The 26,655-nt window shown below is 39.4% G+C and overlaps 1 protein-coding gene across 1 annotated transcript in view; it reads left to right on the top strand.

The window, feature by feature from the left end:
* LOC104287879 (chromosome unknown open reading frame, human C16orf45) overlaps nucleotides 1-24,357 on the top strand; it is a 36,500-nt gene extending 12,143 nt beyond the window's left edge. The window contains exons 3-6 of the mRNA XM_009886613.1: nucleotides 17,831-17,904; nucleotides 20,888-21,002; nucleotides 22,641-22,723; nucleotides 24,149-24,357. Coding sequence (XP_009884915.1) covers nucleotides 17,831-17,904; nucleotides 20,888-21,002; nucleotides 22,641-22,723; nucleotides 24,149-24,261 — 385 coding nt within the window. The 3' untranslated portion in view covers nucleotides 24,262-24,357. The remainder of the gene's footprint in view (nucleotides 1-17,830; nucleotides 17,905-20,887; nucleotides 21,003-22,640; nucleotides 22,724-24,148) is intronic.
* Nucleotides 24,358-26,655: the final 2,298 nt, after the last annotated feature.

The following is a 26,655-nucleotide window of genomic DNA, read 5'->3' as shown; positions in this document are numbered from 1 at the left end:
AAGCTACAGCGGCCTGAAAAAATTTACTTTACTTGCTCTCTTCTCCCTTTAAAGTACAAAGATAGGACCGGTACTTTAACCCTTACACTCGGAGGTTAATTTCAGTGCCCTGACTTGCACTGCCAGAAGTTGAAAGCCTCACTCTCAAACAGCACAGACATGCGTCTTTTGAGTATTATCCCAGAAGACTTCATCCCAGAATCACTGCTTAGACACCTTCGGAAGTAAGGACTGGTAACAGTAGCATTGACCTTTAATAGTGCTGTAGTGGTACAAACAAGGTAAACAGGAATGGTTTGGTCACACCTGCTCCTGGTAGTCAAATAATTACTTGGTTATTGGCTTGTACATAAATTTAATCTGGAAGAAGCCTCGCCACTGAACCCTGCACTTCTGTTGACATTTTCTGTATCAAACAAAGCACTGAAATGAACTGTCCCAGTGAATGAGAGCCATGGCAGACATCTGCTTGCCGTCCTTTTACACGTTCTTCACTTGTTCTGTTTGTTCTTGTATCCAGTCTGTTCTTTTCATTTTCCCAATGCTCATACTCATCACACACTTTACTCCGTATTGCCTAGCAGGCATTTGAGTAAAGAATTGAACACAGAGGAGCTTGCTTATTGAAAAGGGAATATAACTGACATTCATACTGTGCAACAGTACTCTTCCTGCATTAGATATTGTCCAAACACGTTCTGCCTAGAGCTACTGAAGAGCACTCCCCAGCCATTCACTGGCTGAGTGCGGAAAGCTCTTCTGAGCATCAAAGTCTCCACTAGGTTTGGCCCCAGGTATTAGCAAAGCAGGCAGGTGAGAGGCAGCAACTGCCAGAGATGCCCCACTTTTTTGTCTTTTCTAAGTCATGGAAAGCCAAGTTTGTTGCTGCTGCCACTGTCTTCAGCAGTAGGGACTGAGGTCTGTGCCACTGACACAGACCTTCTCCTTCCTTCAGCAGCAGCGGGCCAAGATGACCACTTTTCCAGGGATATTCACACAGCTTTCTAGCCTGACTGCTCCCTTCTCTGTGACAGCATATCGTGACACTGCTTATTGATCCTTGAGACAGTTACATTCAGTTTGTTAACACCACTGAAGGAAATAGTGAGATAGCATCTGTCTCTGCGCTAGGACTACTTGCAAACCAAGACTGCACTGATGCGGATTTTTCAAGCCCCAGTGCAGGCTTCCCATCTTTCTAAGCCCATTTACTACAGGCAGGTTCTTCATACTAGCTCATCAAGTGTGAAAGAAAAACCAGCCTCTCTCACTCACAAAGGCCTCCAGAATTAGAACTGCTTCCCTTAATAGCTTTTAGGAGTCCAAAAAATTGTCTATTTGACTTTGTCTCATTTTTTAAAATGTTTTTACATTTTATTCCTGACAAGGGAGAAGCATGTTACTAGTGATGCCCAAATAATATAATAGCACCTGTTCTTTACTGCCTTTCATTCTGGATAGTTTACGCTGACAGAGGGGCTCAGTTGCATTTGTCTTCAATGACAAATGTCTTTTAATGACCTCTTGCTGAGAACAACTCACAGTTACTTCAGTGGGCCAAGTTTTGTATCTCTTTAACTAAGCAAATTACATAAACTGTAATTCATAGACATAGTGTGGAAAACTTTATATGTGGCCATATTTAATTTTTTCAGTTGTTTCCAGAAGTAATGCATTGCCTGTGTTCCAAGACCAGAAGTCTATATGTAGGTCATGAATTTTAGTAATTGTTTTCTTCTGACAGAACTAGGTTCCCATATGAATGACCCATGCAGACAGGTTTAAGGCAGACTTGACTTTGAACATGTGGCTGCTAACTAGCAGTACTACACCTACGCTCAAACCACTGAGTTCAAGACCAGCTTTAATGAGAACCAAATCTCTTTAGTTTTTGTACCTGTACCCGTTCAATTATAACAGAAGGATAAAACATACACATAGAAATGGAGAAAACGTGTGGTATGTTTGTATTCTCTTTTTTTTCCCTTCATGCTGTTAGCAACAGGGTAGAAATTCTCGAGTTAAATTCAGCTTTTTTTAGTTCTTATAAAAGCACAAACATGATGAAATAATTCCATATCACTTACACGTCCAGCCACAGCTTCCACCTCTAGCTATGTTTTTAAAAGTAACGGTTCATTCTTCTTACTGTCTCCCTGTATGACTGATTTTTTTATTCATAGGTAGCCAGATACTAAAGCTAGGACAAAGTACATTGTAGCTGTGCTTTGAAAAAAACCCCAAAACCCAACAATAAAAACAAAGGAAATAAGCTAGAGGGTTTGTGCTCTGTGCATATCATCAGCCCTACTGGTGGCCATGGCTCCCTCCTGTTAGAGGCAATACTGCCTGTCAGCTTTACTTACACACACCAGCAACTACCACAACTCTTCACAGCACAGACACTGTATTTAAACAATATTCACACTCAAGAATAAGAAAGCAAAACATTGCAAGCTAGACCTGTTGCTGATGGAAATCAGAGCAAGCTCTTCCCTTGTCAGAGCGATGCGGATTTATTCCGTGGAAGGAACTTGCTCTAAGCCTGCTAATTGAAATGACTGTTTCCCTTGAAGGAGATGCACAAAGAAGATTGAGATGGGATAATAGTAAAACTCACCATTACTGATGTTTGAAACAGCTCTGCAACAACACAGTGTTGTCTTTAACTGCTATGTCAGCATTTTTCCCAAACAAATGCAGTAGCCACAAAATAAGTGCATTTGGCAGAGAACTGTTCCAGGTTAACGTATCAGCCAGTACAAAAAAACCCCAACAAAACCCAAACCCAACTTAAAAAAAAAACCTAGGAAGGTCTGGATGCTCATCAGACCTGGAGTTGGTTTGCATTTTTTACACTTCTGCACGTGAATCACTAAAAGCCTTTCCTGCTTTTGCTGATATGTGAGATCATTGATAACATAATATTCTCTCAGGCAGTTCCTCAGCTGTGATCTACATAGCATGTGTCTCTCTTCAAGCAACATGAACTCTACATGAGGGAATCTTTAGCAAAACGTACAGAGAGCTTTCCTTGCTTTGAAAGTTAAGGCATCAAGGCCTTATTTATACCATAGTCATACTGTGAGGTCCATATTCCTTCTCCCTACTGAACAAAGTAACATTAATGACTAATGAAGTCTGTAGGACAGCAAAAGGGATAAAATGAAATCTTGCTCTGACGTCACTACACAAATGTTACATTACCGTACTCACAGTTGGTAACACTTCAGTATCTAAATAAAAACTTTACTGAACAGTTCATCATCACTAAAAGCTTTAGAAAAGTCACCCTGTAGGGGTGAAAGAACGAGTGGGATGGTGAAGAAATAAAAACCAGATACTTCATCATCATTATTATTTCAAAGCAACTCATAAAGTAGTTGAGAAGCAGGCAGTGAGATTAAACTCAAAAATGAAAGGATTTAACAGCATTAGACTTAAGAAGGGGTAGAGAGTAGCATTCAAAAACCATACAAAACTGTATGTGAGGGTTTTTTTCATACATAACCAAGCAGGCTCTGTGTCTCATCTGTTAGCCTATGTTTATCAAACATACTATTAGTTCAGAAGACCCATATTTTCAGTTTTCAAAACTGAAGTGAGGAAAATGTCAATTATATTTTCACAAATTTCACATACATTTCCATGATTAAGTATTGAGTTAAGACATCAAAGCTTATGATTTTAGTTTATGAATTTCCCCCCACCTCTTTGCAACAGTCACACTGTCAATAAGCAAGTTGCTTTGTGCTGTACTGGATATTAAAATTACTCACCATTTTCGCTGTGGGCCATCAACAGAAAGGTTACTCTCCTCAGGAAGAAATTTTCCACCTTTAGAAAGAGATTCAGACACCCAGTCAGCAACAGTAACTCACGTGATACTGAAGTCAGTCACCAGCTAAGAAACCTCACCTGCCTGCAGGTTTAAGATTCTGGTTACAGGGAAATGGCAGCAAAATTTCCTTTAATAAGGGGCACACTTTATTTTTAAAGCTTAGAGGGAGTCCTTCATAGGGGCCCTTCCACTGCAGAGCCATGCAAGGCAGCACCAACTGTTTGCCTTCACAGGTGAAATGAGCACTGCAGCTGCATGAGACAAAATAGCCACCATTCTATAGCAGCTCAACCCCACAATACAAAATGGCTGCCACGCCTGTGGGGGCCACTGCAGCAACTCTTCCCCTGACACCCACTCTCCTCTTGCAACGCCTTTAAGGCATTTCTTTACTTCCTCACAAACTGTGTGTGCTGCCTTTATTGTCTGCTGGGCTGTGTGGCATAGAGAGCCATGGGCTGCCAGCAAAGGCCCTCAAAAAATGATGTTTTTCTAGCAACCACCTCCAGTGCCCCTGGCTCTGCTGGGAGGCAACAGAGCACTGTTAAGTTCATCCCAGGAGGCCTCCATGAAAACCAGGGGATATTTGGATGCAGGGCTGTTAAGTGCATGTGCTGTCCGCCTGTCCTTCAATAAAAACACTCGCTGCTCAGATCGCCCCAAGTATAGCACCCAAGAAGGCCGTGCACCCTGGTCCAAACCTGAACTCAGGGCAGTTTATGGGGCACAGCTCTGAACATTAAACTGTCTGACAGACATCTACTGACTGCTTCCAGAAAGTCCATCATTCCTGACTGGTAGACAAGTAAGGTATGTACTAATATCTGTCAAAATTATTTTAAAATTCAGAAGATAGCTTTAAGAAGGTGTTGCAATTTGTCCCTGTCTCTATACCAGGCCCACAGAGCAATACATAATGTTTTTTAGTGACAGACCAATAATTTACTGTTGAAGGTTTGCTCTTTATGTTTGCTTTTAGTCAAATACAAATATTTCTGTAGTCTGCCTATCACTCTGTTAAAGAAAATCTTCCCCAAAATACAGAAAAAGTGAACATTCAGTAAGAACAGTGGAAACAGGATTTACCTTGTTTAAAAATGAAACACCAAAAATTTTTAAGTGAAGACCACAAATATCCATACCATTTCAATACATGTGATTTTTGTCTCCTTTGTACTGCTTTGTTGTCCTTTGTACAGGACTCTGTCCTTGCCGTGCAGATAGAAGTGGGAATTCCTTACTGGTGTACTAAACATAATGTGAGACCTCATTTCAGCAATTAAAACTAAAGCACCTAAAGACAAAGATACATTTAAACAGTGTAACTTTGTGGAACTCTGAAGTGAAGCAAAAACTTACAGTACAGGAAACTCCAATTGACATGTATTCTCTTAAAATTTGTGAGGCTTTCAAATTTGTGAGGCTTCTTTATTGCAAAACACAGCTTTTTAATTTTGTTGAGTGAAGCTCAATAAAATTGGATGTGTGGCAGCATGCTCTTAGCCTGTCCCCTGATTTTTTTTGTTTGAAAAGCAAAGGAAGCAGCTGAACTCTTTTATCTATTTAACAGATAACATGTTATATACCACAGTGAAATAGTTCAGCTTGTAGTGAATACTTTGAAAGAGGCCAGCTTTCTGATAATTCTTGTTTTTCTTGTTATTGATACAAAGAAATAAAGAAAGCAAAATTCGCTGAACCAATCAATGATGTTTCTCAGACCTTAGTGCAAGTTGCAAGTCAGATATTAGCCTTCGTAAGTCTGTCCTTTGTTTTGCTCCATGCTATTATTTCTTCCTTTAAAAAGAGCTGTCTTCAGCTGTCCTCTTCATATCCAGGAAGTCCGTACTATTTCCAGCTGAATACCTGCCTGCTATGAAGAATTACTTAAAGTTTACATGGAACCAATTTCCAGATTATAAAATCAAGCCTTCCTCAATTAGGTAATGCCACAATTTACATTGTGCAATCACATTTTAGCTCAGGCAACCATAGTCACAGCAGAGCACTGTGATTTGCTCTGTAATTGCATTATCCAATCCTATTTCTGTCTCAAGGCCCTGCCTCACTTAGTGCCCAGGATGAATCTCCTCAGGATATGTCAAGGTTATGTAGCAATTGTGGCTGCTTGTAGCATCTCTCCTTCTATGCTACTGATACTGTGAAATTTCATAAAATTATGCCAGGAGCTGTTGCGACCATCTCCAGCCAGCACAGGAAATGAAAATATCTTGTAAAGCCATCATATGCTATCTCCAGCTCTTCTGGGTTTATTTTCAGAAAAGCTGAGGACTCAGCACGTATTGATATGAAGGAAACAGTATGTATGGAAACGCATCAGTTTATAGCTAGCCAGCGTTCCCCCTCATTCTCTTCTCAGGCTTCTCTCAGCTCATTTCTAAAAAAAAATCTCTATAAAAAGAGTTTAGGGTCAAACTGTAAATTTTCAGTCTGTCTTTGCTGTTAAGGAAAGCAAACATAACACGTCAGAACATGCACACTCTCTCTCCCTTTCTAATTCTCCACTTCCTTTTTTTCTTTCCTAGTGAGATAACGACCCAAAAAGCCGACGGGGCTGCTCAGGCAGCATCCTCTTCATTGCACATTTAATGTGTTACTGCTATGGATACTTGTGTGTGTCTTCAGAAGCAGTTTAGGATTCATATCACTTGGGGGCATGGATAGCTACTGTGCTGAAAGACGTGAATGTAAAAATGGATAATGCATGTGTTAGCTCAGTTTAGCTGACAGAGAAGACAGGCAGCAAAACCTCAGACCTCTATATGATATAGGAACAGATAAAAACTGAACCTTAAAATAATTTCTAGTGCAAAATTCATGCATTTTAAAATGTATTAGCATATTCTGACCCAGTAAATATTAATAGTATAGCTGAGATCATCCACAGTTACTACCTATGCCTGTGAATAGAAAAGGCATGAAGTTCTTATAAAATAGCATTCACTGTCATCATGAAACATGTTCCTTGGGAAATCTGCCAGCGCCTGATACTGCTGACTTTCCAGATGGAAAGCAAAACTTGAAGCCAGCTATATTGAATGACCTTGAACTAAAACTGTGGAAGTTGCTTCCACCTGTGATAGCTGTCTTGGGAGTGGTTATTTCTGCCATGTAGGTGATACTGAATGGTAATTTTTTAATCTATAGGGAATATAAGATATTAAGTAGTAAGCCCTATTAGGTTGCTGTAGGCAATTATTGAAAATAGTTTTACTTACCTCATTAAACTTTTTTTATCTGTAAAAATTTTATAAATATGACACAAAGAGTATTTGCTTAATGTCTGTGTGGTTATTACATTGCTAAGCTAATACTGTGAAAAAGCCAAATTCACCTCCACATTGACTTAGCATAATTAAAATTGGTCATTGTCTTTGTACACTTTCACTACACTCTATTAGATGACTCCCCCTTCTCCGGCATGGTCATAATATCCACATCATCCAAATTCTCCATACAGCCATTCAGGTTTTTAGACCTGAATTTACACTATTATGTTTGCTTACTTGTAACCCCAGGAACAATTACCTTTTATGTGGATAAGTTCTTCAACTTGACTTTGCCCTGGTAATAAACTCATACTAGCAGTCCCACAGTTTCATTAGCTGTCCAGAGTACACAATTAATCCCTGTTTTGTTTTGGTTTTTTTCTTGCTTCCAATCAGGCTTACTTTTTCTTCACTTGCCTTTTTAACCTTTATCCTTTTCCCACTTTGCAAAAAAACCTATAAATCTCTCTTTTACTGCTGTGACATTGATGTACCCATTGCTAGTAGCAGTAGAGGTGGGAGAGTCAGTAATTGTCATTATATAGGGTAGTGGACATAATGGTAGAATCTCAAATTTAGGGCAAATTCATTGTTTATAGAGAAAAATGTATAGTCCATATTCCTTCTAAGGACAATAACACATCAACAGAGATCAGATAGGATTCTCACCTTTATGTCTTTTGCAGTATGCAAGCATGTTGGTATTTTAAAGTACGAACAGGTACGTCTGCTGATTGCCTGGCTTTATGCAACCACTGCAAAGTGAAGCAACTTCAAGCTACACAACAACTGCAGAAGTGAGTTGTTAATTCCTTTGGTGATTATCAACTTCAGTAAACCAACTTAGGAATCCTATGTTTTAATTTAGAATGAGTGCAGTAAATCTAGCAGACTCACACAAAGTGTGAACACGAAACAGTGTCTCATTACTGGCTAAACTCAAAAAGTAATACTGTACTACAAAGCCTGCTTATGTAGAGTGTTTCCATTCTGAAGTGAGAAAGCAATGATGCCGTCTTTGTATGAACAAAGTTCATTTCAAATTTTAATTACTTTTTCAACCAAATACTTTATGTTTGTTTCTAGTGACTCACTAATGTAGCATCAGCTGTGACTTCTTAGTGGCTTAATGCCATGTGTGGCAATAGTGACACACACTGAGCATCACCCTGGGTAAGGGTGAGAGGGAGGGTGTAAAGAGATAAACAGGTTGTCAAAGGTGTGAATAGTGGTGGTAACTTGTTGCGTATTGCTAAGCAGCTTCCGACTTCTGCTTTCTTGGCTAGTTTTGATTCTTTCTGTGCTACTTTTTGTCTTTGTACTATTATACAAACATATGAAACATTATCTATTTTCTCTCCTCTAAGGTTAAGCATGGAATTCTCTTAGGACTGCTTACTTATATGTACAGCATCTAGTACTTTTCTCTGAGTTTGGCACCTAGCTGTTACTATAGTGCAAAAAAATAACACCAACAAAACCAGATTTGTTTTCATGAATAGAGTTCTTGTTGTCGGTGTTTTTTGATAAGATCTGTCTTTTCATGGAAAGGAGTAATAAATCTTTTTTCCTTCACAGTTCTATAATCTTAACAATACTATATAACTTACTGTGAATTCCTTCCTTTTTTTTTTTCCCTCTGATTGTATCTTGCTCTAGAAACACAGGATGCAATTTGGGATACTGTAGAGGAGGCAGTTGTGTGATATATATATTTTTCAATAAATATACATGTCAGGTCATTGGCTTCATAACATAAAGTACCATTAGGGAAAATACCAAGCACAGCTTTATGAGGGGATACCATGGCTGTCCCATTGATATAGTCTGGTGTGGCACACACTCTTCTGCAAGATAGGATTAATTTGTGGCTGTGACTGTATGTCCCCATTCACCTTTCCCATCCCAAGCACATGGCAATGGGGTCTCACCTGCAAATACCCAGAATATTTGAGGAAATAACTAGGAAACTGCAGGCTGGGAAATGGTGCAACCTGGTTTCTGTAACGAAAGCTGTCAGATACTCAAAGCTTGAGGCTTCTGAGATTAGGGACAGCATTTCTAGGGGACTGCCATGGATCTGGGAGCCTCAAGGATGTCAGTGTGCCCACTGTAGAACTGGGAACTCCTGGAAGGTCCAGCTCTGGTGAGGATCTTCTAGCTCTTCAGATGGGAGCCTGGAAGCCTCAGGAACTTGAGTTCAGGACAGAATTGTAAAGTTCTGGACTGTGCACTTTAAGCTGAAAGTATAAATACAAGTCAGAGAGGAAAAAAAAATGCTTTTGTTAGTTTGATCTCTCTGCAGAGCCATCTCCTTTATCCTGTTTGACAGCAATCAATCAACCCCAGAGGAAGATATGACATTACACTTTCAACTATGTGGCAGTAAAAATGCTATGTTAAAATGCTCGGAAAAGAAAAGCATTTTTTAGTGGTGTATAATGATAAACATATTATAGCAAAGTATTTAATGAATTGTAGATTTAGTACCTGTTAGTTGACATGTTTGTGTCTTAAAAAAGAAAAAAAAATGTAAAAGGAGGAGTTTTCATTTTTATCTCTGTTGGAGAGCTAGGAAAAGAATTATTTAATGGAAAATTTTCTTTAAATAGCATTTTCTATGTTGAATATATGTTGTGGTTGTCACAAACTGCTGTTAATAGAAGCAGGAGCTGCTCTGGGTATCTTAAATCTTTTGACTTAGTCATTTTTAGGTCAGTAATTTAGCACTGTATTTACAAACGTAACGTTTAATCCCAAACTGGTTTTGATTTCCCGATTCTTATCTACCTGTGGTCTGGTTTGCATGAATGGATGGTAGAATGAATTGTCTCCCATGAGACCATGTATCCAAGATAACATATTCATAATACATCATGCATATATAGTACTCACAGTTACTGTGGCTCACCTTTTTGCGCAGTTGATCTTCCTATAGGCAAGGATGCTCTGTAACGTTAACTCCTGACCTGTGGTATTTCAGTGGTCTCTCTCACTTGCCTTCTGCTATAAATAGGGGAGTATAAATCAGTGAAGACTCCACAGTGAATTGAAAAGTCCTGAAACAGACTGACTGTCAATGTTTAATTTTATACCAGATACCTTTATATTCTTTTCAGCTTTGATACCAAATCGTTGCTCTTCTGGTTTTAAAAATAAGAAAAGGTCAAATATGGAGGCAAATTAAGAAAGAAATTTGTCACCAATTCTGCTAGAGACACTACATAGCCAAACCTAAAGTTTCCTACTTCTGCTGCCTAATAACAAAAAATTAAACTACCGGACCAGTTAAAATGAACCATGCACATAAGTTGGCCATATGCTGTTACATGCAGTCTTCTGTATGCTACTGCAATGGGGTTAGATACTTGTGAATTTAAACATAACTTCTCTATTGTATGCTCTTAGACAAATTAACTTAGTCAATTTTTGCCGTATAGAGAAATATTCCCCTCCACAGCAGGGCATTTCCAGGAAAGCTCCTCTTGTTACTATTGAAGTTGACAGTAAAACTGGCAGAGGAGATGGCCAAGCTCAAGAGAGTTTAACAATGTCAGTGAGAATGAAATACAGACAGCTTCTTTAGACACTGTTCTGAATTTCTGTGAAATATCCCTTAAATATGACCTCCAGGGACTGAGATTTTCAAGTCCTGCCATCTTCACTTGTCTGAAACGACAGCTGAATTATAACATTACTTTGCAAGTTGTGGTCCGATGCTTCTATCCGCTGTTCCTCCATCAGAGAGCACTTTTAACAAAAAAAGATAAACACACTTATTTTAATAGTTCAAGTTAATCATGGGACCTTTGATTTGTAACCTGACTTGCCAAGCAGGCTGGTCAGCAATCTGTTATCTTAATTGCTAGCTCTGTATCTTCCAGCCTGAGCAGCACCAGGTGCTGAGCTAAATAACAAGGTGATAAACACACACCATAATGACTCAGACGTATGCTATATTCATTAAATGTTGCCTGTGATTTCACAGATTTATAATTAGAAGCTTTAAGGAACTAAGATGAGTTGACAGGGACAAAATGGAGTCAAACGTAGCCAAAGGGCATACATAAACTTTTAGTTTTATTCTATTCCCAGAATACTTTCACCATTCCAGATTCCCCACAGCTTTGGCAAGGCCTTAAACACTTGCAGTCCCCAAAGCCTCCACCGATGTCCCTCCTCCCCACCTCAGTCCTTATTTTAACAACTCTACAGCTTGACAGCACATTACTATCTCTGTCTGTAGCAATTCTCTTATTTCTACACAGCTCTTCAGTCATCCAAATTTCTCCATCGCTACTGGCTGCTCTTGGATGGTGTTCAGCATGTTCATTGGTGACACCACCAAGTAGATGATCTTCTTATCCCTATGTTGAGACCTTCTCCAGAGACATGTAATCATGTCAACTTGTCACTTAGCATAGCATCTGATTCTCAGGCCATCTCCTAGACTGGCACTATCAAAGTCTTCAGAAACTCCAACAATTACAAGCATTTTACTTCTGGGACAGGAATATATTAAAACAGAACTAAAAATAACCTAAATGGCTGCAAACCCTCTTGAAAGAGAGGGAAGGAAACCAACAAAACCACTCTACATTCATTTTTTAACTTCAAGCACTTTAATGCAATAACAGAAAACAACAGAATCTCAGACCTCCTCTAATAGACATGCTAGAGGGAGCACAGATCTATCTATTTCTAGCTTTGAAAGTCATTCAGCAAAGGCAGCAGCTCTCTAGACACACTGAACTGCTTTGCTTGTCCTGAAATCAATTAAAAAGATATTTGATGCTTATGTAGCTGTTATTAACAGTTCTTACTCTCAAATCTTAGACATTCAAAAAACTTGTTGGCCATCTCGTTTTCTTTGTCTGACCATTAAGGTGAGCGTTTAGTGATTTTCCTTCTGCCTTTCACTGTAATTTTTGCTTTTTTTCTGTCCATGGCTCTAGATGGTACCTAGGTCTTACACTTGGGCATTTGGTTTTCTTCCTCAGCGGAAAATACGGAAAATAAGGAGGTGATTGGTGACAACCAACATAGTTTACACTAAGGGCAAATCATGTCTGACAAATTTGGTGGCCTTCTACAATGGCATTACAGCATTGGTGGATAAGGGAAGAGCAAGAGACATCATGTACCTAGACTTGTGCAAAGCATTTGACGCTGTCCCACATGACATCATAGTATCTAAATTGGAGAAACATGAATTTGACAGATGGACAGATGGATAAAGAATTGGCTGGATAGTCACACTCAAAGAGCTGCAGTCAATGACTTGATGTCCAAGTGGCAACCAGTGATGAGCGATGTTCCTCTGGGGTCAGTACTGGAACCAGTAGTGTTTAACATCTTTGTTGGTGACAAAGACAGTGGCACTGAGTGCACCCTCAGCAAGTTTGCTGATGACAACAAGGTGCGTGGTGCAGTTGACATGCTGAGGGCCCACACAAACTTCATGCACCAAGGCCAAGTGCAAGGTCCTGCACCTGGGTTGGGGCAATCCCAAGCACAAAACCAGGCTAGGCAGAGAATGGATTGAGAGCTGCCCTGAGGAGAAGGACTTGGCTCATGACTGGTTGATTAGCAGCTCAACATGAGCCAGCAACGTGTGCTCGCAGCCCAGAAAGCCAACTGCATCCTGGGCCACATCAAAAGAAGTGTGGCCAGCAGGTGGAGGGAGGTGATTCTGTCCCTCTACTCCACTCTGGTGAGACCCCACCTGGAGTACTGCCTCTAGCTCTGGGACCCCCAACATAAGAAGGACATGGACCTGTTGGAGCAAGTCCAGAGAAGGGCCATGAAGATGATCCAAGGGCTGGAGCACCTCTCCTATGAGGACAGGCTGAGAGAGTTGGGGTTGTTCAGCCTGGAGAAAAGAAGGCTCTGGGGAGACCTTATAGCAGCCTTCCAGTACTTAAGGGGGCCTATAGGAAAGATGGGGAGGGAGTCTTTATCAGGGAGTGTAGTGGTAAGATGAGGGCTAACGGTTTTAAACTGGAAGAGGGGAGATTTAGATTAGATATTAGGAAGAAGTAGTAATATCTTCTAAGATATTAGAAGTCTTTACTGTGAGGGTGGTGAGACACTGGCAGAGGTTGCCCAGAGAAGTTGTGGATGCCTCATCCCTGGAAGTGTTCAAGGCCAGGTTGGATGGGGCTTTGAGTAACCTGGTCTAGTGGAAGGTGTCCCTGCCCATGGCAGAGGGGCTGGAACTAGATGATCTTTAAAGTCTCTTCCAACCCAAACCATTCTATGATCCTATGAAAAATTTAGCTGTTATGGAACAATTTCTATTGAAACAACACAAAATGCTTCTTCTGTGTCCAGTACAGAATGTTTCTTTTTAAGTCCTGCCTGCTATTATCTTCCACAGCCTCCGAGACCTGCCAGGGCACAGCTGAATGGGAGGTCTCCTGTCTGTTTCCTTGCCTTGCTCCCTCTCAGTCCAGATGGTGCACAGCAGAGGTGACTCATGCTGTCACCTCACTTGTGGATCTTATGGGAACAACACTGCTTAGAGCATTCTCCTGGTAACTGGACCACAGAAACACGTATCAGGGCTGAGTCACTCTGCCAGATTACTGCAGACTCTTCCGACCCACTTATTTTCCTGGCATTTTGTGATATGTTTAGAAAAATCTTTTTCTCATGCTGTTTATTCATTATGAACTATTTTATCTTTTTTTGGGCAGAGAGTCTGCTTTTAGGTTTTGATGATATAGCTTGAAATACCAACAGAGAAAAGAATACATGCTTATGTGATATCTCCAAGCATACAGAGGGTTTCTTGCAATAAGCCATCAAGAAACAGAAAAGCAGAATTGCAGACAGTGTGTCAGGAATACATGAAAGTACACTGAGAATTCATCCCTAGTTCAATACTATTGCATTACTCCAGGAATGGATTTGGGCTCTTAATGAGAGAAATGTTTTATCATACTCATAACTCATGTGTTTAAGATTTCCGGGCAGATATTTAAAGCTCAGCTCGGGGGCTAGGGGGTGAACTGACATATTCTAACTGCTGTTTGCTTTACTGATGTTTTTTCTATAATGTCAAAAATGATTTCACAGGGATGGGAAAGAATGTACTATCTATTCCAGAGAACAAAGAGTTCAGCAAAGGTTGTTTGTATATTGCAAATTTTATGCAAATGTCTCAAGCAGCTTTGTAGATAACTTAATCAGGCCTGGAGGAGCTCATTTCAGTACCCTATGCCATGCTGTACCTATAGGGAAAAAGCCATTGCATTCTGCACAGACCAATAACCTGATTGTGCTGCTCCCCTTCAAGAAAAGCACCAGGTGCACAGGGCGCATAACAGCACTCTTAAATAAGCTGGACAATAGGCTGTGTAACTTCCCCTCTTGCCTGTCTCGCACTCTGATAGATTTGACTTATAACATAGGAGAGAAAGTGCTACAGAATTAGGCTCAGCATGTTTCTCCAGCTTCTCTGTAGAAAGTTAGGGGGCCCAAAGGAGTTTTGTTTTCTCTACTCTGCAGATTCCTGCTTTCTTTAACATTCCCAAAAGCTCTTTTTATTTCCCAGAGAGGTCTGACAGGAATACAAATACAGTGTTAGTCAAACCCTGCTGACTATCCAGCTTTCAAATGAGAACTCTACTAGGATTTGACTTTTTTTTTTTCTTCCCAGAAGCAGCATTAACTTCCCTTGGGCCTCCTGTAACCACTCACATCCAGGAACCAGAGCAAATGGGGAAACAGAAGAAGGTTCATAGTACCAGTACAGATTGAATAGCCTTCCAAGAGCTTTCTTTCCCAGGAGTTCATCCTCCTCCCTTTTCTTTGAGGGCAACAAGACAATTCTTGTCCAGGACAGAAATTGTAGCCCTACGTTCAGTATTATTTGCTAGCAGATATGTGATGTTCTTTATAGTTATAAGCAACTATACCTCCTGCTTTCACAAAGTCAGATGGATGAAGCCTTCACATGGTTTTCATGAATGTCCCATAGACCTCCTTTAGTCATTTAACAATATCTTTTTAATTATTTTTTTCCTAATCAGCACCATGGAGTAGATGAAACACAAAGGCTCATTGACACAGATGGGAGGATAGATGTTCCATGTGCTTAAGGGGATTGGTACAGATGGTGGGTTTAGTCTCTGTCCACCATCAAAACACACTAGCCTACAGAGCTAAGACTCCAGAGAGGTCAGCTAGCTTGTGACTTTCAGAATTCAGATTGTCACAGAGCTGTTACAGCCCTTAAGTGCTTGGCCACATATTTACTGTAAGTTTACAAGGCAGGAACAAAGTTTAGGTGTCAGGAAAAAAAAAAGATTCTAAGAATATACATGGAGTGCACAAGCTATAATGCTGTGCAGTCAGATGAGAGCACCAAAATAATGGGAATAATTGTAACTACAGTTGCAATATGAGGCCACTGCCTTTGCCACAAAGTGAGCATGGGGGCTGTAGGGACTACTGAACATTGATGATCTTGTTTCTTGGAACATAGTGCCAGTGATATTTTAAATTCCTGAAAATCCTGAGAGAAGAGCAGCGACATTAGCTTTTGGGAGTTCCTTGAGGAAGGCAGAGAACCAAGCTATTACAGTGAAGTATTTTAATTAGTATCTTTCAGATCTTCCCAGAACGAAGCCCAATCTACCCGATACAGAAAAAAGACTATCTCCTCTCTGTATGTCATGGAGATTTCTCTTGTAGAAACTCACCGTTCTCTTCACTAGTTGAGGGTCCAGCCCCTAAATATCATTTCAATACAGCAATTTAATATTGAACGGTTTCTTGGCAAGAAACTGTCGTCTTTGTTAACCATGGGTTTTTTCCTCAAATATTTTAACACTCATTCTATTAATAAGACACCCAAACTGCATGAACATTGAATGGATAAGGAGCTATGAGGCTTGCTCACATCCCAGCACATTTTCAATATTGATTCTCCTGAGGAGATAGTGTTTAAAACTGTTAATTGATAAAAGAGATTTTAGTACCATTTAGCATGATGGATCTCAAGAGTAAAACAGGCTTTGCTTGTGATCAGCATGAATAAGTAAGAATAATCATCAGTATGAACGTCTCTGTCTCCAAGTGTCCTAAACACATACAGCAGTGAACCACAGACTAGCCCTGAGGCCAGCATGCTAGTCTTCCCAATAAAAGCAAGTCTTACAAGTCAGATGTATGGTGGCAGATCCCCAGCAGAGGTGACAGTGGCAATATTATTGCTTTATTGCTGACAGAGGTCAGCAATAAAGATTATTATCAGAGGTATTTCACTGTCATATTTTGGCAAGAAAGAAGTAAAAAGGCAGCACAATGAAAGTAGCAGAACAGGCACGATGGAGTTAACCAAAGCAGCAAATGATAAAAGGATCAACATGTTTTAATAACACCAGCAAAGGAGCTGAAGGACAGTTCCCTGCAGAGACCTGTGTTCCACGCAGAGGCAGCAGGGAGAATAAAAGCTCTTGAATTGTGATTAAAGTCTTATTTATGCCAGAAACACCTACTTTTTCCTCTCCTCACTTAATTCAATAATTTGACTGCATTATCCTTTGTGCACTCACCCTCACATATACACAGATTCTAGTCTCTCAAGTTTCCTCTCTTGAAATACCACTGTGACAACCCATGTTCTGATAGCACTTCAACTACCTTCAGGTGCTTAGGCAACAGGCAATCCACCCTTCAGGCACAGGATTATGAAACAAGGACTGAGATATCTGTGGGCAAGGATAGTATTGGTGACATCTGAGTTGAAGAACATACAATTAGTCACAAAGACTGCTTTTGTATTCTTCAGGATGTGATTTCAAAATGGAAGCCCCTGATGCAGCCCTCAGAACCAACACCTGAGCCTTAGCTGCCAATATGGCTGAGACACTAAAATAAAACATTTGCCAGGAAGCTAATGCGGAAGTTTGCTAGCTTCCAGGGGAATAATTCAGTATAGCAGCTCTCAGGATAGGTATCAGTTTCAATGAGAACTGAACGTGCAGCTTCTGCTAGTGTTACGGATTATTTTTTTAAACTGTCTTCTGTGTCTTAACATTAATGGACTTTCTGCACACATCAAGGATTTGAAGCACTCACACCAACCATGGAAGACATTCACCCAAGGCACAAGACCCCAAAGTAGTTAGATGCCAAAGTATGTCCGTTTCCAGATCTTTGGTATCAGGGCTACGTTATAAGGTCACAAAGAAAGGTCATAGTGGAATATAAATCTTGTCTTGGCTGTGCCAAATAACATATATGCCAAACAATAGCTTCTGCTGCCCCTTCCCAGGCTCCCTGTTGTTCTCACCCTTGCTCTGTTCCCTAGTGAAAACTGTTGCTGCAGTAAGGGCAATGTGGCACACCTGTCTTTTTCTTGATATTAAATATACAGATGCCTGTTCCAGGATGTTCTGTGACATTCAAGAAAGCAAAAAGGCATCTGAAATACTCTGTAGTGACAGATATGACCTACACACAAATTAGATCCCAGTAAGACAAGTAATCAAGTGCTCAACAGGCATTTATTGTTAAATACCTTTTGCGCTCTGTTAAAATTGGCAAATGAATAGTAACCCCAGGTTAAACCTCTGCATTTCAAGCTGATGCACAGGTCCCAGGCAAGGGACAGTATCATATATTCAGATCCCCATCAACACAGGATGGGGTTTGCATATCTCTGACCATGCTTTTTCTGTTTCTGCAGGATGGATGACATCCAGCTGTGCAAAGACATTATGAACCTTAAGAAAGAGCTGCAGAGTTTGGTAGCAGTCCCAGGTAACAGCTATCTCCAACCCAATATTGGAATAATGCTTGGGTGATGCACGGGGGGTGGTGGTGTCAGGAACAATCAGAAATCTGCCCCCAAGCTTGAGTTTCATATCTCTTTCCTCTAGTCTTTGGTTTTGTTTCCCATTTTCCTTCCCATCTTTATTCTCCTGGTCTCTAAATTTCATTTCATGCTGTATTTCACTGCTCCCTTGGCAGCAACCCTGCAAATATCACTCAAACAAGGTGCACATTCCTTAGTTCTTGCGCTCCCTTAGCAATCTCAAGGGAACCAAGTGGCACAGAGATTGTCAGGTAGAAAAGACAGAGTGTGAAAATACCAGAAATAAAAGGGAGAAAGGAGAGGGATTTATAACCATCACTGAATGTGATTTTTTTTTCCTAGATATACCAATTCATTGTCACACCTGTCATTAAATCTACCTTCTAGAACAAAGTAAAACAGGTTTCTACAAAAAGCAAGGGGCAAAGTCTGCAACTGCAGTGGGCCACTTGCACTAGATATTACTGCATGGCCTCTAGCACCCTCAGAAATAATTTGCTGTTACGTAACTATTATTGACAAATTTTGATTCTCTTTTGGTTTTTCTCATCTTTTCCCTCACATTTTATTATGCAGCTCTAAAGGACAATTTTCTCCCCAGAAAGGAGAAAGAAGATCACTCATGAATGAGGGATCTACTGAGGCCATGTGTTCTTAGTTAACAACTAAGTATAACAACTTATCCACTTTTCTTTGCAACCAACAAAAGTGGACTCATAATATTCCTTACTTTTTTCTTTCTTTGTACTTAGTATGTCATTTTTAATTTCTAATAACACTGTTTGTACGTTATTAGTTTAAATGGCATTGTAAAGGATTATGAGTCTTAGAAAATATCTATGAATGACTTGCCTTGCCTCACCTCTTCTAGTCTGCAGCTTTCCTACCCATACTTTTAACTTAGGGTTGATTGGTTTTCATTTTTTCTGTAGGCTGCTTTTTTTTTTTTTAAAAAAAAAACCTTTTAGAAACCAGTTTCTAGTCACTGTCTTAAGCAGAGATCCACAGACAGCAGTTTCTCATTAGCATTTTGCAAATCTCAGCAAACTTAAGAATTAGGTATGCGCGGTTCCAGCAGCACCATCTTTTGGCAGACTCACAACAAGAATACTTATGTCTTAACGAAGACAAAGAAGCTGCTGGCATTGATACAGAACTAAGTGCTGACACAGCATGTCCCTAACCTAGAAAAACACCTTCCAGAAATAGGTTCATTCATAACATCTTTATCATAATTTTCCTGTTAGAATACAGATTTCTATAGAGAGACCCCAGCTCTGTGGTTTCAGTAGACACGGTTTAGCCAATTTCAGTAGACATGGGATCAGTCTTTTAGTATGCAGAGTATGCAGTACTTTGCTACAATTCAGGATGCATATATTTGGCAGGCAGTTTCCTGAAGGATATCATGGGAAAGCACATCTCAGTCTAGGAAGAGGATAGATTGAAAAGAAGCAGAAAGTAACTTCTACCTTTGGTAGTGAGAACAGGAGATCCCTTGCTCCATAGACATAAGAGGCAAAGCAAAAAAAAAAAAAGCAGTGATTGCTAAGCATTCTTCTTTTTAATCTGATGCAAATTCAGCATTAATCATAGGAATTCTCCATAGATAACAATGTAGAGGTCTTGAAATCTTCATAGCAGTCAATAACCACCTTCCTTTATCATTTCTAAAAGATAAAACACAGAAAATACATCCCAGACAAAGCAGCCTTATGTTATATTACAAATTATTTACTCTGCTACTGGCAGACCATAATTTAAAATTCTCCAAGGACTATGACTTTCTGAGCTTGAGACTTAGAGAATTTCATTGTCTTGAAAATATATTCAAGGTGTTTTATCTCACTAAGGAATAGATTTATTGCAAAAATTCCCAGCAGTAAGCGTCCTGAAGCCCATGATCCAAAATTAAGCTGTATTAAACAGTTATTTTCAAATGTCTGATTTTTTTAGCCATTTAAAATAATCTTATAAGCTTAATCAGTAGATATAACATAGCTTGGATGCATCAGACTACAGGCAGCTTGCCCTTTTTCCCCACAACTCTTACTGTACTTCATTTATGGTTCTCTAAACACAGTTCTACTGCTCAAAACCAAAATTCTTGATTTAATGTAAAGTGTCTTCTCAGCTAATCAAAATTTTCAGCTTCTTGAGGAAATATGTGGGCTGGGAATCGCCTCTGGCTTTCTCATCTCTGCCCCACTTGCTAGGTTTGAATATTCCCATCTTAACTACATTTGCTTTATAACCTTAAACTACAGCTCTCAAATCCCAAACATTCACGAGTTTTAGTTTGTAACAGGCACATCTTTCACATCACAAAAATCATTGTTTATAGGCAATCTAGTCATTACAGACTGGCAAATTAACAATGACATATAGTAATTACTCAGATTTTTGAAGCACAGGGAAAATAAACAGTTTATTTTTTCCACATTTTACAATTGATGCTATTTGTGTGGATTTGCAGCTCACCTGCCTTACCAGAGTAGAAAAAACATGTTGTAGCCAACAGCCAAAGCTGTGACAAAATACAGAGAAATGGTCTATTTGGTGTGGTCTCATTTTCACTGAGGTCAAAGGGAGTTTATACCATGCATTTCAATGAAGCATCCTGGGCTGTTTTCTTACCAAAGCTCTTTAGAAAATTCAACGCAGTGTCTTGCACAGTAATTTAATATCAAAAGGAGGCATGGCAAGCCCCACAGAGTCTCTAGACCATTAAGCTCATCAAACACAACAGCAGGAAGTGGAAGAGAAAAGAAGCGGTGACCAGAACTTGCTGGGGTTTTGGTGACTCAGGTCTGAAGAACCACTGACTCCAATCAGCAATTCATTCTTAGACATCTGCAGTGTCCACACCCCCAACCCCTGTCCCGCTCACTAGAGTCCAAAGTAAGTCTCTTTTCTGTTTTTGACCAGAAAAAGAAAAAACAAAGATGGAAAAACAAAGAGAGGATGAACTGATTCAGAAGATCCATAGACTGGTACAAAAAAGAGATTTTCTTGTAGATGATGCAGAGGTGGAGAGATTACGGTAAGAACTAATAGCAATGAAATTTCACAAGTGTAACTACTACACTGGAGTGATTGACAAAATTTACATCCACATTAATGTGAGAGAATTGGTCCTTTAAAACAACAAGTTAAAAGCCCCCTCCCTGTTCCATAGGAAAAACATTAAAACTAGATTACCGCACTTCTGCAGCTCTTTAGCCCATTAGTGATTCTGTCATCTCATGACTAACAGCAGGGTTTGGTCTCTTACTTCCCTACCAGAACATGTCTGGGCATTCACCATTAAAAAGAAAAGGATTTTTGTTGCCACCAGAGGATCCTCTTGGCATGAAAAGTAGATGTGAAATGGAATTTTGCAAGGGGCATATTTGTTGACATCTTAAGTCTGCCTTTTTTTTTTAAAAAAAAAAAAACCCAAATTATTAATGTGGTTGGGGTTTATTATCACTATTCTCACCCTGCCATAGCAAAAAAATAATCAGAGATTGCAATCAATAACACAGGTCTACCTAAACTAAAGAATAAGCAAGTTCAGCATGGTTTCATCTCAGTATCTTAGCCCAAAGTTGCTGAGAAACCTGTGGTCTTCCCTCAGAAGTTTGTTTTCAGCTGTTGCACTGAGATCCCAACACTCTACAAATAGAATTTTGCTTTTATTTCCTCTTTCAACAGTGAAGATTCAAGGCTCATCAATCCATTTATCCTAAATGACAGTATCTCCTCCAACACATTTAAATTCTAAGCAAGCAAAGGACAGGAGAGAAGAAAGCTTGCCAGAGTCTCGCAGCTGATCAAAGAGAGCTGGCCAAAGTCAGCAGCTGACAAGACGCCTGAGCTAGTAATGTAATCCAGAGCTCTCAACTGCTAGTTCAATGTGCAAATCGCAAAAACCTCAGCAGTAGCCAGACCATACAGAAGCCTAATTGTAGGCTACTAAAAGTGTACTGCTATGCGCTATGCAGATGTGAATACATTAGTGTCAATTCCCATTTGTAGTAAAACCTGAAGCTTGTCTTAAACTCTTGATAATAAAATCTGCTTTTCCTCTAAACTGAGATATTCAATCAGTGCATTCATTATTAATATTTAAGTAACAATATAGCAGAGAAACTGATACGGAAATATCAGTAATAGATACAATCAAGGTTAGCAACGCTATCTTTTTATTTTGGGCCTAATGCTGTCATCTTCAGATAAAGAAATCTACCTGCTTTTGGTAAACGCTCACAGTAGAAGACCATGAGATCCAGTCTTTTGTCTAAGCAGGCCTTTAAAAATAAGCAGTACAATCAGTACAATCACAGCAATATGTCTTATCTGCTTTACTGCAGAGGAAGCATCATGAAGCACTTGAAGTCAGCTTAAAATAGGTGATACGTTATGGTTTAAACCTGCTGACTAGGGAATATAATGAACGAAACACTAAGTAAGACTAGTAAGAATCTTGGGGAAAATTCCGTTTCCAAATTCTACAAGTTTGTTACTGTTCTCATTTAGGCAAATATTTTGCTCTTTAATAAGCAGCAAAATTAAATGTTCATAAAAAGAACAAGAAAGGAATTGTTTACTAGTGATTTGATCCTAGCTACTGTAGCTTTTACTGTCCCATTTACAGAGAAAACATTATTTCTGTAACAGAATTTTTTTTTCCCACCAGAGAGAAAGAAGAAGACAAAGAGATGGCTGAATTCCTGCGCACCAAGTTAAAACCCTTAGACAAGGCAACACAATCTCCTACCAGTGAGTTCCTAAACATTAAGAAAAACAAGAGTAATGGGAAAAACTCCAAAGACAACTAGATAACAGAGCATTTTCAAAGGCTGTGCTGGGCCAGCCTCTGCCAAAGCTAGGTTAATCTAGCTAGATCACCCTGAAACAAGATAGTGTGTCTGCAGTTGCTGGCCACTTAGAATTCAGATGCCCAGTTACCCCTTAAAACCGAATCCAAGTCATCTACATCCTCTTTAAAATTGCTTTGTATGTTTTAAACATGCAAAGTATATTTGAATATACATTGCCACAACCTACTTCTATAAGCAACTAGATTTTTGCCAATCATTTTCCCATCTGGTTCTGCAAAAATAACTGAAAAGCCCCCTCTCAATATATATAGTAGGATATCTGAAGCACAGTTTGCCTGTTCTACTGCAGGCAAGATGGAAACTAGAGAAAAGACTGAACTTCCACAGCTGCCCCAAATTTCTTACATCTTACCAGCATAGACTTTTCAATCATTTCAACCCAAATCACTTACAGACAGAACTGCAAACACACTAATTTCTCAGAAACTAAACAGATTACGTGATCCCTTGGAAGCTTTTAGCTGCAACTTTCACATGGAACAGTCACAACATGAGCTTTAAAAGTTAACAGATTGATTTTGAACTGTCTTAAACTGAGCTCTTGGGCAGGTGTATAGTCAAGGGAGAGTGGTGCCCTTCTTACAAAGGGAATTTGGTTCACCAGCTGAAGAGATTTGTATCGAAACACACTGCCATTTTGCACAGATCAAGATCTTGCTAAAGAGTTTCCAGAGGGATGTGAAATGACTCTGAAGTTCAAGTACAAGGTTGATAGTGATGCACCTTAAAATGTCTCTAATTGTTTATACCCTTTTAGTCACAGAGAACATGACTCATCTCCCTTGTTAGTTTACTTCATGTCATTGCTTTTAAATGCAACTTTAGATAAAAAGATTCTTTTCACCCTGAAAAAGTAAAACCTCCCTTTACCTTGTTCACCTAATTATGACAAGTTGATGAGAGAATAAACTCCAGCAATATTTTGGTTCTTCAACTCCTTAGTTGTTGGGGTTTAAACATGGTAAGATGACTTTCTGTGGAAGGACCTGTTATCTGACCTTATGGCTGTGAACAGGGATACCTGGATTGAACAAAACACAAGAAATTTATCCTCCCATTGAGATGTCCGAATTCTTTAGTCCCTCTTAACTCCCTCCCCTGAAGAGATAAAGCATTCCTGAGCAGTTTGAATCCACATACCAGCTTGGTTATTACCAAAGTGTTAGATGCATTCTTCAAACGAGTTAAAAAATTCTGGGGCGTGGGTGTGTGCGGGAAAGGCTTGCATTATTTAAGCCAGAAGTAGGAAGAAATAGGTTGAGCAGCTCTTGATTTTAATGGTGTCCTGTTTTGAACATTGCAGGCAGCCCAGCAGAAAAGAAGGCAGAACCTCCTCCAAGCAAGCCCACCATTGCCAAAGCCGGATTGGCTATTATTAAAGATTGTTGTGGGGCCACACAATGCAACATCATGTAGCTCTGAGCTCTCTACCATGTTTGTCTTCTCAAATGTTTTCATTGAATGAAAGTGTAGGGTGAGGGGAACTAACAGCGTCCTGCTAATGGAATCAAGAGCAACTGGTACAACAGTAATATATGGAATGTACAATGGCAGGTTCTTCACTGTTGCATGGATCACTCAACACGCATGCCTAAAATCAAAAGAAATCTATATAGTGGCTGTCCAGTGACCAGAAAAGATCTGTAGTAGAGTCAACAAGAACACCACAGTGACAGAAGTGAATCAAAAGAGAGTATATTTCATCCAGTAGGTGTAAACCAGCAATTTTAATAGGCCACCACTTTGTAAGAATTTGTTGTACACTTTCCCCCCTTGACAGAAAGAACTCAAAATTGCTGAAATATCCCATTTTGGCTACTTTTCAGAAAAAAAGCCACAAGTAGCAGTGATGTTTATAGCCTAACTGATAGATGAAGCAACTTCAGGATAACTGATGTTGCATACAAAATACTTACCAAACTAGTGCGATGTTCAACTACTTTGCTGTGGAGTTTCACTTCCAATTCTTCCTAAAGAATGAGCATCAGTGACAAGGATGCTGCAAGTAGAGATAGACTTTTGTATCCCATATGATTTCTGAATTACTCAAGTCAAACGCATATTGCTTGCGCCAGGGAAAATGGTAAAGCTTTAGCAAGCACAGCTACAGTAATCTGCAAATAGATGACACAGTCCAAAGCTGTGTCATTTCTCTTTTAGATCTCCACCTCACATGGAGTCAGAGAAATATACACCCAGAGAGTTTTGTCCACTATTAGAAGTTACATGCATATAAGATTACGTATAACTGGTAGGTTACCAGGAAGAGAGTGGAAGACAAACAAAATTTAACTAATACTTAAACAATGCTTAAAACAACTATTAATTGCATATTTCATGACCATAAGAAATATAAACTATCAAGCATAGGAAGATGCTAACCACCCAAGACAAGTTGACCACAAGACAAATACAGAAGTAGATATTTGTGGTAGGAAGATCACATTCTACACAAAAGGGGCTTAATTTTAAGGGAAATACAGGCAGACTTATCTGTGTTTCACCATTAAATGTTTTTCTGGTCTCTATGCAGATTAAGCCTTGTGGAATCTAATATCTTTATATTAGCTGTCAGTAGCTGGTTTGTCTGTGTGATGGTATTCCATATAAATGTACTGTGATAGGTGTAAATAGTAAAATAAATATACATGGATCTAATGTGAAAATCTCAGGCTTAGAAGTAAAACAGATAGCAAAAAGTTCTGAAAATAAAAGTTTTTCAAGAGGAACTTCCCTTTTGTGAAGCCAGCTAAGTGAAGTGTGCACTTATATACAAAGGAAACACTGTTATAGGAAAGGAGAAAAAAATTAACAGCAGTTACCAAAAAGGGATAAACAGTAATATTTTTTAGAGAGGAAAGTATCTTATTAAGGTTCAATGAAATAGACACCATCTAAAGTAACTCAGACCATTCTTACACAAATAAAACCTAATCCCTAGAATTTGACTGAGTCAGTGAAGAACATTTGCATTTCCAGAATCATTTGTTTCAGTATTGCAGACTCACTTGAGACAAAGAACCTACGTCACTACATTCCTTAAGGTTTAAGGATCAAGGAGGAAAAAAACCCACAAAAAGGTTTCCACTAAGACTTGAAGCACTTTAATTACTTTGACCAAAGACACAGGAAAGAGGACAAAAACGTATCCAAAGGTTGAACAGTCACATATAGTTATTGCATCCTTGTTGATACATACAACATCACATTAAAGCTCTGTAGCTGTTAATATCTACTGTACCTGGTATGGGTTGGACTCTGTATAGCACCTGTGTACATTAACAGAGTTAAGGGGAAAACTGCTTTTAAGGGAGAACACACACTGGAGGGGAAGAACTACCCACTGGGTTCTGTAAAATTCAATGGCCTCTTGAATTTGCTGGTACCTAGTTAAGGCATCAGGAATTATCAGTATCTTAAGACAAGAGGCAGATGTTCAGTGCCATTAACAAAGGCAAATGGAAGTAGGAAAAAACCTGTAGTGAAGCACCACATTTACAGCCTTAGGAGGATCAACTGTTACAAGCAAGTATTGTGAATGCTGGCAAGTAAAGGGTCCTGAAGGACTTAGCACAGTTTTTGTAAGGCAAGAAGTTACTTCTGCACAATAGTGACTAAACCAGGCTGTACTGATGACTGGGTTGATCCCTGCATTCTGCACAGAATCTTTAGTTCCTTGGGAAGAAAGGGGAAACTGGGAGAATATAGGTTTGCATGAAAAAAATTAATTAACAAGAAATGGAGCTAGATATTTCTGGGATGCAACACTCATGACTAAGCTACAGAGCCCCCTCCTTTAATTGAAATGAA

Source organism: Charadrius vociferus, unplaced genomic scaffold, assembly GCF_000708025.1.
Source record: "Charadrius vociferus isolate BGI_N301 unplaced genomic scaffold, ASM70802v2 scaffold46, whole genome shotgun sequence".
Taxonomy (NCBI): Eukaryota; Metazoa; Chordata; class Aves; order Charadriiformes; family Charadriidae; genus Charadrius; species Charadrius vociferus.
This window is presented reverse-complemented; position numbering and strand designations above follow the sequence as displayed.